This window comes from Schistocerca gregaria, chromosome 3 (genome assembly GCF_023897955.1).
Source record: "Schistocerca gregaria isolate iqSchGreg1 chromosome 3, iqSchGreg1.2, whole genome shotgun sequence".
In the NCBI taxonomy this organism is placed as follows: Eukaryota; Metazoa; Arthropoda; class Insecta; order Orthoptera; family Acrididae; genus Schistocerca; species Schistocerca gregaria.
In genome coordinates, this window is record NC_064922.1 from 741,421,408 (window position 1) to 741,435,568 (window position 14,161).

At 42.2% G+C, this 14,161-nt stretch overlaps 1 protein-coding gene across 3 annotated transcripts in view; it reads right to left on the reverse strand.

Annotated features, from left to right (window-relative positions):
• The window catches only part of LOC126353835 (ecdysone receptor), a 1,466,551-nt gene that overhangs the window by 159,162 nt on the left and 1,293,228 nt on the right, over positions 1–14,161 (reverse strand). Inside the window, exon 1 of one of the 3 annotated variants that reach the window (XM_050002969.1) lies at positions 2,254–3,134. The exons of the other annotated variants lie outside the window; for them this stretch is intronic. Within the exon in view, the coding sequence (XP_049858926.1) occupies positions 2,254–2,566 (313 nt within the window). The 5' untranslated portion in view covers positions 2,567–3,134. Of the gene's footprint in view, positions 1–2,253; positions 3,135–14,161 lie in introns of those variants that run through there. 3 annotated transcript variants of the gene reach the window in all.

Consider the following 14,161-nt stretch of genomic DNA (forward strand, 5'->3'; position numbering starts at 1 on the left):
ATGACCTTTAGTTAAATATAAAAAAACTAACATTCTACACAACTATCCGTTCTGCACTAATAGTAGAAGACCAAGTGTTTCAACGTCGAACTTGTCTAAAATCGCGAAAGATAATTTTTCAGAGACAAACGCAGTAGACAGCAATGCAGTTTTAATGAAACAGCGCTTTAATAGGGAGGATTTAAAAAGCTTATGAACCTCTGTTGCTGCTGATTGCTTTGGTCAGGTTCTATTGTAACACATATCCGAAAGGCTCTGTGATGAATATACATGAATGAGAGCATAACATCCACCACCAAGCCCTGCTTACGAAGTCAGCAAACGTATTGTGAAACTCCCTGAGAATAGGCCTGTGAAGGACCTGTGTCGTCAGCAACCTTAAAATAATGAAACACCAAAAACAATTGACAGTTCAAACAAGGACTCTAAAAACGAGCACTGAAGTAATGTGCATTCAAAAAGGGTGATTATAGTGTTTTCATTAAGAAGCAACCTTATTTAACGCACAGTTCGAAATGATGGTGAAAAAAAAAAAGAGAAGCAGCCCCAGTAAAAGTAAGGGTACTTCACAAGAGTCGTAGGTACTGCATACGACCAGAAGCCAATCAACAGCGACTTGTCATCCACAACGATCCGACAAACTTGCGCAACAATGCGTGGGACATTACGTGCGTTGATTTTTATCATGCACCTTATTTTCCGACGCCATCAATCTCTGCTAAAAGTTCATGATTTGATTTTCTTTAAACAATTCAATCCGTTTCTTTACGTCGTCCTACGACTGTACTACTCTGTGCCTCATGTCGTAGCCTTTTCATATCGTGCATAGTTATTTACAATAACTTCATAATCATAGTGTATCCCTTTCACAATTATTTGCACAGTCTTTCTGTTTCTTCTATATTGGCCTGAAGACGACGAATGATGGAAACTGGTTATCAGATAAGACAAAAGTAAAGATGTAGCAGAAACTACGGTAGTAACATGAATTCACAGACAACTAGTCCCCGTCACCAAGACACATCTTCAGGTCACAGATTAATACGGCCGGCCATTAACGACACTTGCATACGCAGGCAAAGCAGTTACATGATTGACGGCAAGGAACGTTGCTTAAGCTTGACTTCCTGTTTTCTGTTTTCTTGCAACACACTCCATTACAATATTTGTAAAACTACATGTATGTATGGTGTGTGTGGAGTGGAGTGCAGTGTTTGTGTTGTATGATGATGAGAGAAGGGAGAGGATGAATCCTGGTGCCGGTAGATACATAGCCTACTCATCGCCAATAACAGGCAGCCGCCAAGAGGAACGTCCCCATCCGACGGAGGCTTCAACAAGAATAGTCACATGCCCTCACGTTATGAGATACTGCGGACAGGTTCGGCATTTAAGCCAAGACACGGGTGATCAGGAATTTTACGCCCATCTCTCCTTCCCTTGCCGACGTAAGTTTTCTGTACCCCAAGTATTCGAACTGGCCCGGGCCGAGTACCACCGCAAAAGCGTGCGTTAGCGACGTCGTCCACGTAAGCGAGTTAAGCTTGATTTAAAATAAGTACTTTTTTATTTACTTGTTTAACCTGCAAAATTACGGCCATTGGGTCCTCTCCTGCATCTAAGTTGGCATTCTCCATATTCTGCAATACATTACGATCAGTACGTTACAAGTTGGATTTAATATGCAACATTTAATAATTGCAACAGTGCAGAAATAAAAGAAAAACACAGCTTACATTTGTTCCTGTGAGGTGCGATAATAAAGACCGAAAACAGGGGGAAAAATCCAATGGAGATGCCTCAATGTAAAGGGCGAAACGCAAAAAAAATACATTGCAGAAAGAAAAAGTTTAAATTTACAAAACGAATATATACAGAAAGCAAGATTTAAACTATGATCGCTAGTAGCAATCGGCACAAGAGAACGGTGGAAGAGGGAGAGACAGAAGAACGTTCAAAATCACAATTACTGAAGACAGGACAAAAGAGAATGGTAGCGACAGACGAATTTGCGAACTTGTTTTATGGATTAATCCAGGACCTGAGGACGGTCACTTGACCGAAACGAAGATGTCTACGAATGAGCTTTTGATGGTGTCGCGACACCGTTCTATAAACACACTGAGATTGTGTGGCGCCGTCTACAAAAAAAATACTTTCATCCGCGATCAAAGATTGGAGTAAATAGCAGAATATAGGACGTTGGTGGACAAGGCCCGAGCCTGGCGAGTGGAGAGGGCAGGACGGTCGTACCTGAGACGGAGCTGGCGCTCGAGCCGCAGGAGCGGTGGCCGGAGGCGGCGGCCGCGGCGGCGGACAGCGCGACGGCGCCGCGCGAGTTGTTGATGTCGAGGTCCCAGAACTCGATGTCGACCTCGCCGATGGAAGAGGCGAGCGAGTGCGCGGGGCTGAGAACGGACGACGAGCTGACCTCGGGCGAGCCGTCGCCGGCGCCGACGCAGCCCTCGGCGGCTCGCGCGTGTAGCCGGCCGGGCGGCAGCAGCACGCCGGCGCCCGCGCGCGACCACATGCTCATCGCCGACACCACGCTCATGCCGCGATCCATGCCGAACGGGGCATCGCCGCACTTGGCCGACACCGCTCTCCCACTGTCCTCCAGTCCCGCGACCCTCAACAGGTGTCCGTCGGCCCACGCTGTCTCTTCTGGACGGCAACTCTCGACCGTTTTCCTCGTGCCGCAGGCTATCCCACAAACACTCTCCCCAACTACCCAATCCTTCTCTACAATGTCACCGGTAACGTAAATATCCTCACGGCAGACGAAAAGGGACTATCGTTGCTTCTGGTCCGTAATATTCTCAGTCGAGTCCTATCCTCTGAACTGTAGCGATAACGAAACACCTGTCACGCGAACTGCGACAATACCTGTTTCCAAAGTCGTTTAAAAAACACCAGATAGCACTACCGCGCCCATTAGATACGCAGTCAACCAGTGCCAGAAGCGAGTATGTACACACACGTGCTCGACGCCTCGAGCAGTCCCACGGTGATGATGCACTTGTCGGAGAAAAACAGAAGAGGCTAAAACACGGAACGCTGGGGGCGACGCGAAGACACACGCACTAACGCGGGGAGCACACTACCGTCCGCGACCGAGGCCAGGAGCCGACTGCGTGCTCGGCCGGCGGTAGGTGGCGCGCAGGTAAGCGCGGCCGTGACGTCACAGCCCGTCCGCTGCCGCTGCCGCGCACAGTGAAAGTAGAGGTGGCACCCCTCGCGCCGCACGATCTCGCTCAAAGGGCCTCATCTCCCCCCTGAGGTTTCCCCAGGCCCTGCCTCCCCCTCCTACGGACAGAGGACTGGACAATGCGACTCTGCTTCTCGGGGGTCAGTTGAACTAGGCCCCCAAAGCGCTGCATCTACTACACAGACATGGAAGGGGAGCTTGCCGAAATTTCTGCTACGGGACGGGTTATGGAAATTTACAGTCTCTGCAGGGCCAATCATTTCGTGCAGAGTGCAACTTCTTTTCCTATAACATTCTTTCATCTGTTCACCACGTCCCTATTTTATTTTACTTTATTTCCTACACCATTTCACACTGTCTATAGTATTTCAGAATAAAAGGAGTCTTGGTTGGGAAATTATTTAATATCAATGACGCTTTTCACCCTTTTCGGGGATCATAATAACAAAAAAACAATCAATTATAAACAAATAGAGGAAAGGACATGGTCCTACCTTACACGACTATCCCGGTAAATTGAACTAAAAGTAACAAGAACTTACGTAAAAGTAGCTGGGGGTGTAACACACAAAAATCAAGGTGACCTAGTTAAAAGAAAACGGCCTGTAAATCGTCAAGAACGTACCGGTAACGATTACCACATGTCCTCTATTTGTTTTTTAATTGATTGGTTTCTTGTTTTTATAGACAATTTGATGATTGCCCAAAAGGGTGAAACACGTCATTCATATGAAATAATTCGAAGCTGGTTACTGTAGCACCGTGCCACAATGGAATGGAATAATTTTTACACTTCCTATAACAGTTTTCAATTTCCCATAACTATATTTTTGTCAAATCTTGAAAAGTCTTTGAGAAAATATTTTGTTTATAAGCCTATTAACGTTCGTTCCGTGTCAACGTCTAAAAATCAATCTTTTATTCCCACTTGTTCGATATTTTTTCTATATTTTGATGCATTTCATCAATGTTGCTGGCAGTTGTGCTCCTTATTGGACCTAAAACGTTCCTCGTCATTCTCCTCTCTAACATTACTAGTCTAATTTATCTTTCAGTGTCAGGTATTCACTTCAAAACAGGAATACTAGTTTCACTACAGTGCTGCATTATTTTTCAATTCTACATTGCAATTCTTTCATAAAAATATTTTTTGTTTTACCATACGCCCATTCCATTTTATGAATCCTTCCGTTTACGACAGGTGTTTCTAAAGTATTATCAACTAGATGATCTTAGTTACAGTTAAGATCTTACAAACCAAGTTGAGGCAGGCTTCTAACTCGAATATTTGTCCTAATACCTGCTACACGCAAAAAGACGTTCCTTTCTGTACTCAACCGCTTTACAAGCTGCGGCCTCGTCGTTCTTGACTTGCCAGCTAGTAAAGAACACATGAGTCAAAACTGAAACTGTGGTTATTGTATATTAAGAAAGCGACATAAAAACAACGTCAAAATTTTAGTAAGTCTTTTTATTTTCAAACGCTGCTCACAATCGTTTTAGCATCTTGTTCGCTTCTTGAAAGAATACGGTAACATGGTTAGAAAAATCAAACAGCTTCATGTTGACCATTGTTGGATAAATATGTGTTGATTGTTTCGCAGTCAACGACACCTTCAAAAACTGTCCTTAAGACGAAAACAGTTAATAGAAACATAATCACGGAACAGCTTTTCAAGCACAGATTTGTTAAGTAAAACAGTACATTCCCTGACTATTCATCGACGATATCCTGGACTGTTTTAAAGAGTTTCGACTCATCGTCTTCTCTTACGGTGAACGCCAGAAGAAGTGGAACATAGTGAGCTAGATCTAACGTTACAGCATAACGTTGTTGGTACTTGGTTAACAGCTCGACAATATCTTATTGCAGAAACAGCGTTTTCAAGTGAGACACAATTAAGGAGAGGAAAACAGGAGAGCTACGCTTTTGCAGTTGGAAGTGGTAGATCACGACGAACTGGGAAACTGATGGAAACAGAGCTTACGAACTCTCGCTTATCGTAAAAGACTTCCCGAAGGCACTTCCTAACAGAGAATTTTCGTCTCCTCCCCTTTCTCCAAATCATCTTCTCTCTCTCTCTCTCTCTCTCTCTCTCTCTGTGTGTGTGTGTGTGTGTGTGTGTGTGTAACGCGCGCGCGGGCGCTTGTGTTAACCCCCATGTATTGCTCAGGTATGAAATACAACGAGATGTGTTTGTCAGTTGAAAAAGACTTCATAACCAAGATATTATTCATGGAATTATGACTGCAGAAATACGATCACAAAAACAAACACTAGTACTTTTTGAACCCAGATTGAGAAAAGCATTTATATTTCAACGAAAAACGCGACTACTTTATGACTGGACGAGGGCTAAAATAAGTAATAATTCAGTTTCACAACACAAAACGATGTCTTGAAACACGAGATTAGAACGAAGACAATCAATAACTAATATATTCAACTGATCAGTAAACAGTTCTACCAAAAAAGAACGTTTAATTTGAGTGATACGATTTCAACTTTAGGAGATAGCGCACTATTCAAGCCACAATGGTCGGATCTCGTCTTTAACGTACAGTGGACCATTTCTCTGCTGAGTGCTACATTCTTAGCTGTATTTTCTCAGCAACTGTCGTATGGAACATGTTTCAGAATATCTAGAGGAAACGCGCAGCAGGCTTTGCTGCCGAGAAAGTTCCAGTGTACTCGGTCGGGACTTGACTTCCTCAAGGTCAATGCGAAACTCGGCTGACTAATGTCCCGAGTCAACAAAAAAATGGCAGCAGAGAAAAGCCGTTCAGCTAAGGCCAACTCAGGAGGGAAACTTTCGTGAAAAAAGGCTTCCTAAAAAGCTATGCAATTTCTCTGAGGATTCTTCCGTTTACGTAATCTCTGTTCCGCATTTGGAAAACTCGTTCCGAAAATACCAACAATCTTAAGTGCAACGTGAGGTTACTGAAATGTCAAATCAAAACATCTTTCAGCCGTCTAAATTTCAAACTGTTATTTTATTTGAGCAACCAGTTTCGGCGCTACATTACGGCATCTTCAGGCCCCCTGAAAGACGTGTAGGAAGAATCCCACCTCTGGTCCAGTCAAAATAGGGGCCAGTATTCAATGACTGGTATCCCTACATTTAGTCAGCAAGCGATCGTTGTGTCAAAAATCTACAGATACCAGTCGCTGAATGATGATACTATTTTCACTGGACCAGTGGTGGGATTCATCCTACAGGTCGATCAGGGGCCTAAAGATGGCGCAGTGTAGCGCTGAAACTGGTTGCTCAAATAAAATAACAACTGGAAATTGAAACAACTGAAAGGTGTTTTGATTTGAAATTTTATACTACACAGCAAGGTCGCTCAATCATGTATATAAAGATGGACTAACGGAGACTTGATATTACTGAGGCTGTATGTTTGTCTCCAAAAAAAATATAAGTTAATTTTCGTTCCATCGTATTATTGCTCTCTGTGCGCTTACTCTTGTGTGTTTGTTCTGCTGTATCAGTTCTACAGTGGAGTTTTGATGTGTTCCATAAGCTAGAGGATCCGGCAATCCAGCGGCAAACTTCCAGATGTGGTAGTGTTGAACAGGACGAGAAGAAATGAGTAGTACGGACGTATTCTAAAATGCACACCTAAAGAGCTAACAGCACCTGTTCATCTTCGCTACTGTGAAACACATCTCTTCCGCTGAAAGCTCTGGTGGTAATATGGACCAAAAAAGAAAAAAACTGTTCAGTGAGTATGGGCCCTGAAATGCATACCTTACGAGCTATGAGCACTCCTTCATTTCTTCTGCTAAACAAGTGCCCACAGCTCTTAATACATGCATTTTAAAGCCCATGTTTATTGGACTTTTTTCCTTGTTTTGGTCCATACTACCGCCTCTGAAAGTTTGTCAGTGGAGTTCTTGTTTACTCTGTATATTATGTTTCTGTAAACACAATTCGCTTTACCAGTGCCGAAATAGACAAAGGCGTAACAAGATGTTCTAGTAGTGGTATTTCTTCTACGACTTACTTTGACGTCTTAATTACTATTAATGTCATCTGAAATGTTAACAGTTGATTTCTAATATGTCTAACACAAACTGAACCTTTTGGTTACACAAACTATATCACTTTACGAGTGAATGGAAGCAACAATGCTGTGAAAAACAGGTAAAACACGCACGCCTAAGAAACTTCTAAAATTTTGCGGGATGGCCGATTTTTTTTAAAAATTTCCCGTAAAAACAACTGTCCTCAACTCAATGTCGGGCCTCAGCATCACACTGCTTCAACTGAAAAAGTTGAGACGTCTCTATTAGATTCGTATGAAACTTCTCTGTAAGATTCGTTTCATACATTTAACTTGTATTTCGTGCTGTCACGCTCAATTATTTGTAATTTAGTTTTGTGCTTCGCATTTGCTCCCATTCATTGGTACAAGATCACATTACAGTATCAATGGTTCTAGCATACATCTAATCTTATGTAATTACCTACACTTCATGAAACTTCCTCGCAGATTAAAACTGTGTACCGGACCGAGACTTGAATTCGAAACCTTTGCCTTTTGCGGGCAAGTGCTCTACCAACTGAGCTACCCAAACACGACCCACGCCCCATCCTCACAGCTTTACTTCTGCCTGTACCTCGTCTCCTACCTTCCAAACTTTACAGAAGCTCTCCTGCGAACCTGCTGTATAGTTTGGAAGGTAGGAGATGAGGTACTGGCAGAAGTAAAGCTGTGAGGACGGGGCGTGGGTCGTGTTTGGGTAGCTCAGTTGGTAGAGCACTTGTTCGCGAAAGGCAAACGTCTCGAGTTCGACTCTCGGTCCGGCACACGGTTTTAATCTGACAGGAAGTTTCATATCAGGGCACACTCCGCTGCAGAGCGAAACTATCATTCTGGAACCAACATTTCATGCTACCAAACTGGCTTTCCCTTTTTATCATCTGTATGAATAAGTGAGTAAGTGTGTATGTTGAATCTGTCGTATATATGTACAGCATCTGGCTGTTTGCTGTGACAGCAACAGTCCAGCCAACACAGCGTTCTCAGTCAAGGCAAAGAGATTTGTACCCTTTTGGTAGTCATTCGACAGTAGTTTAGTTGGTGGAGCAAAGGACCCCTCTGATCTCTTCCGGCTACCTGGGGGAAGTTCGTTGCAGGGACTGAGCCTTTGGTTAGTGAAGACGGTACTCTAAAGATCGACTTGGAGCTGGTGAGTAGTTTTTGTAACTGATCTACACGTTTGATCTGCTAGTTCATTTTCAAATTCTTATATTTTTCAGAGTGTAGTCAAGAGTATATTTTCTGAATTTAGTAAGTTTTTCCGATCGGCTTTGTGTAACCAGGACATGTGGCGTAGGAAGTTCGTTACTCCAGCACAGATTTAAAATTCAGTTGTCAGACATTTCTTTTAATTGGAATGTATGTGTGAACTTTTCACGTTTGTATGTGGTTTATTTCTGCTACTTTTCATTTCCTTTCAGTTTTAAGGCTCTGCAGCTTTTTTCATACCACGTGGTGGTAATTTCACCGTGTGTAATTTCCGTACCATCTTCAGTAAGTTTTATTCTTAATTCCGCGTGATATTTTCTTGCTATTTGTGTCTCTACGATTTACATTTGTGTTCTTGAAAGTTTCACGAGTCTCAGTAATTTTGCTTTATTCTTGAGTATCCTTGAACCGGCAGCAGAAGGTAAAATGGTGAGTGAACCCCAAGAAATAATGAGAAGATGGGAAGGATATCTAGAATGGCTATGCGCTGCTGACAGCCGACCAAGTGAAGAAGAGCTTGGGATAGAAGAAGAAGATAAAGCTGCATATGATAACAAATGAAATGCAATACTAACTAGTGAGATTTAAGCATCTATGAAGCAGATGAAAAATGAAAAGGCAATGGGAATTGATGAAATTCCGGCGGAATTGTTAAAGTCATTGGAGAAAGAAGGGAAAAGAGAGTTGATTGAATTGTGTAATCAAATATACATGGCAGGAAAATGGCCAAAGGAATTTACAGAAATTATCTTTATACCTATAGAAAAGAAAAAGTTTGAAGAACATAGAACAATGATCATGATATCGCATGCAGCCAAAGTCTTGCTGAGGACGCTCAACAGAAGGCTATATGGAAAGTTGAATTGCGTAATTGGAGAAGAACAATCTGGTTTCAGGACAGGAGTGGGAACTAGAGATGTCATTGGGCTACTGAGAGTGTTAGGGGAGAGATACATGGAGAAGAAAACGAAGGTGTATGTTGCGTTCATTGATCCTGAGAAGGGTTTTGACTGTGTCAGATGGGACAAACTGACGGAAATCCTAAGGAAACATGGAGTTGACTGGAGGGATAGACAGCTAATCAGAAATTTATATTTGAACCAGAAAGCAAGATTAAGAATAGGAGGTGTGATAAGTGAAGAAATTGAACTGGGAAAATGTGTCAGAGAAGGTTATTGTTTATCGCCAACACTGTTCAATATCTATCTGAAGGAAATTTTTAATGAAAGTTTTGATGGAAGGAGAGGAGTTTGTATAGGGGGTAGGAAAGTGGAGTGTATAACATTTGCAGACGACATGGTTGTGATGGCAGAGAGTGCAAGAGAGATGGAACAAATGTTAGATAATCTAAACACAATATTAGAAGAATATGGAATGAAGATTAACAAGAAGAAAACGAAAAGCATGGGAATTGGAGGAAAGGGGAGAAAATGGCGTCTGAAAGAAAATAAGGGGGAGAGGAAATAGAGCAAGTGAATAACTTCAATTACTTGGGAAGTGTATTACTCAAAAGAAATTAGGAAAAGAACTGTAATGACAAAACAAGGATTCAAGAGGAAACAGGAATTACTTTGCGGACCACTAAACAAAGATATGAGAAAAAGACTTGCCAAGTGTTACATCTGGAGCGTTGCATTGTATGGCGCGGAGACCTAGAGATTGAGGAAGGAAGATGAAAGTAGATTGGAGGCACTAGAGATGTGGATATGGAGAAGAATAGAAAAAAGTATAATGGAAAGACCGAGTAAGGAATGAAGAACTATTCGGAAGAGTTGGAGAAGAAAGAAACAAGCTGAAAGGCACTAGAAAGAGAAAACGGAACTGGTTTGGACATTGTTTGAGAAAGGACTGTTTACTGAAGGAAGGAATAGAAGGAATGGTGGAGGGAAAAAGAGAAAGAGGAAAAAGAAAGTATCAAATGCTGGACAATATCCAAGGAGACAAATACTCAGAAATGAAAAGACTGGCCATGGACAGACAAAAGTGGAAGAGGCTCAGTCCATGACAAGGCCTGCCGCAAGGAAGAATACCTACTACTACTACTTGAATATTCGCGGGATTTGCGGGTGTTTCGCAGTGTAGCTTAGTTTCATAAACAAGGCGATGTTGATAAATTGCTTCGTTGGTTAACGAGAAGTGATGAACGTCTGAGCATCTGAATTACTGTGATGGGCAAAATTTTTTCTATCTCTATTCTTGTGTGTGAATCGTGTATGCCTGCGTAAACTGTACCCATGCGCGACTAAGATTTGCTTTTCTCTTATCACTGCAATGTACCACATCACTCAATGTAACAGTAAGTGAGGTAATGAATTACATAAGAGGCAACGAAGGATCATAGTTTATAATTAGTTTGTGAATTTTTAATGTAATGTTTTATTTTAATTAACTACGTTAAACTGTGATGACTGTTTCTCATGCAAACCTGTCCCCTTTTGTAAGATTATTTTTAACACGTCCCACCTGGCATTTCCGAAGCACAAAAGTCAGGTCTTATATTTGTAGACTTTCATCTGATTACCTAATTCTTCTTGTTGAAGTTCTGAATTATTTGATTTAACGTTTGTACTTAAATTGTTCCCACACGCTCATTCCATATATTCATAGGAAACATATTAACACGTTAGTTATGCTTATCAATTCAGTGACTAATTCACTTCTTAAATTAAATTTTCCCAGTTTTAGTTTAATTGGGTGGCGACCCAGAAAAATTTTGTGGTACACGAAACTTCTGTAGACTGCAGAGTTCCACATTCGCTAATTTCCCCCAGTTTCTGTTTGCAAATTACTCTCCAGAAAACTATCGATACAATAATAATTATTTAGGGTTCATTTCATTCGTAATATATTTGAACCGACTTCCCAGTAAGTTGCACTTGGGTTAGTGCTTAACGTAGAACCCGAACGAAGGTGCAACTCTGTGTGCGTCAAAAGCCATATAAAATACTGGGGATCAAATTCCGGTATCTGGCTCTGCTGTTGTTCAGTAGTCATAGCGGCTTGGCACATCAATGGGAGGTGTTTCTAAAACATGTCAAACGATGTTCTCGAGGTACTTGTCGCAAAAAACTGCTGTCCAAGCTGCTACAGTTTTATCAAGCACCAAGTAAAACAATCACTTCCAAAACCATCCCCGCCTCCGGTTTTTGTCGCTTCTGTAGCCAGAGTACTATTCCTATCTTCAACGTTACTGAATATGAAATGAGAGAGCAGAGAGCTATTAAAATTGTAGATTTGAAAGTATGTGTTCACTGAACACTGTCAGTCAGACCTCTGTCAGTCAGACCTCGCCTCACTTCACGACGCTATGTTCGGCTATGCCTAGTACACTTTTGAAGATATTGGGGAAAAAACACTACAACGAGAGAGTATACGTTGCAAATGTGCCACGAATTCATGTATCGCTATACTGACATGCGCTTTATAGTCCGTGGCAATGGCAGCTGTTCAGAAACTGATACGAAAGCGTGAACGGCCATCCGGTCATCCTCTGATTCAAGGCCCGCTACAGGAAGCAGTAAAACACCATCACCTCTGCCACTGGCCACTGCACACAAAGCGCCGCTCTGCGCGGCAAACACAGATACTGTACTGCTACTTTACGTAATACTCTAACTTTAGAAACATGTTACGTAAATGCTGTAACTATTGTTTTTATTGCTACATGGATGATTAGCAATAACATTGTCACCGTTACTATCTTTATTACTGCTAATGAAACTTCGGAAAAAAACCATCTTGGTCACTCACTATTCAAATGAAAACGAGACAGATGGAAAAATTAAGTAAACAGTTTATAACTTCAAAAGTAATCGCCATAACTATTAATACATTTATCGCAATGTGAGACAATACACTCAATGCCTTCATGGAAAATGTCTGCGGTTGTCTACGGAACTATGAGTACCCAGACGTCGAACATCTTCGTCCGAACTAAATCGACTGCCAGGAATCTCTTTCTTCAGGGCTCCAGAAATTTGGTAATCGCATGGGGAGAGATCGGGACTGTATGGAGGAAGTGTAAGGGATTCCCAATGAAAATCGTGCAGCATGACTCGAAACAACCTTAGTAGCATGTGGGCGACATTCTGTTGGAAGGCTGTTTCAACTACACTGCAGAAGTTTTTCTGGAATCCCTTATGCATCCTCCATGCAGTCCCGATCTCACCCCATGCGATTACCAAATTTCTGGAGCTCTGATGGAAGGCATTCGTGGACGTCGACTTGGTTCGGACAAAAGAGTGCACGTCTAAGTAGAATCATGTTACGCAGGGAACTTCAAATGCGATAAATGCGTTAACCGTTGCGGCAATTACTTCTGAAATAATAAACTGTTCACTTACCTTTTTTTTAAATCTGTCTCGTTGTTACGTGACTGCCCCTGATACCTGTTCCGATAAGGGGCACAGACCATCTCCAGATTCAAAACTAGTGCTGCAACGCGCAGAACAAAGTGATCCCGCATCGCTGACAAAACTACGCTTTGGAGAATTAAATTTCGTATCTGCAGACAGTGAGTGACGGTGTTCTTCCACAATATTTTTACTGGTTAGAGTTTCCCAAATAATTACGTCGTCTTCAGTCCACAATCTTATTACTTCTCTGTGACAACCATCCTCTGAATATGCTGGAAAGATTCATGTGATTTACAGGTTCTTAAGTACGATGCTGATTTTTGCTCCGTCGCAAAAATATTCGTGACCAATCCAACTTATTAAATATGGCCTATAGATAGTTCTTTGTAACTCTAATCACTCTACATCGCCATAAATAATGTCGGAGACTATTCCTCGGAACACTATTACTATACAGCCGACTGACTCTACGAATCTAGCTGTACATTTTAGCCGTACTCTTGGCGGAAGATTCCGTCTAACACCGAGTGCCAGATGGGCAGCTTGTGTGATGTCGTGTTGCCTGCGTGGCTCATACCGACACTCGACTCCCCATTTCCGCTATCTCGCTGTGCACTTGCGATGCGCAAGCAACAGGACGATCAAACGAACAGTTCCAGTTACACAGAAGGGCGACGAAAATTTCTTGTTCAATTGAAACATCGGCGCAACAAAATTTAACGGTCACAGTTAAACATGACGGATAAAGGACTCTGGCAATGTAAACAGAGCCATAAAAAACTGAGAACTGCAACTTATCGAGGAATCGGAGCTAAACGCCTCGACAGTGTCTATAGTTACTTAAGACTTACATAGTTGTTCAGCTCACGAGGAAGCAAAGGTATTGCTGAAGGCTTGGTACACGCCTCACGCGATCTTGGTAAAAATAAAAAGATGACTGGACGACGCTTCTTGCAGATACGATTCCAAATACCTACACAACTACGGCACCTCAATTGGCCTGTAAATGAACACCACAGGGAGTTACACTGAGGCGACCAAATTCATGGAATACCTTTTAATATGTCCCGCACCTCCTTTTGCCCGGCATAGGGCAGCAACTGAGCGTGGCGTGGACTCAGCAAGTCATCGGAAGTTCTCTGCAGAAATACTGAGACATGTTGTCTCTATAGCCGTCCATAATTGCGAAACTGCAATTGTGTACGAACTGACAGCTCTATTATGTCCCATAAATGTTCGATGGGTGAGAAAATCATGCTCGAATTACCCAGAATGTTCTTCAAACCAATCGCGAACAATTGTGACATGGCGGACTGTCATATCTCAAAATTCCATCGTA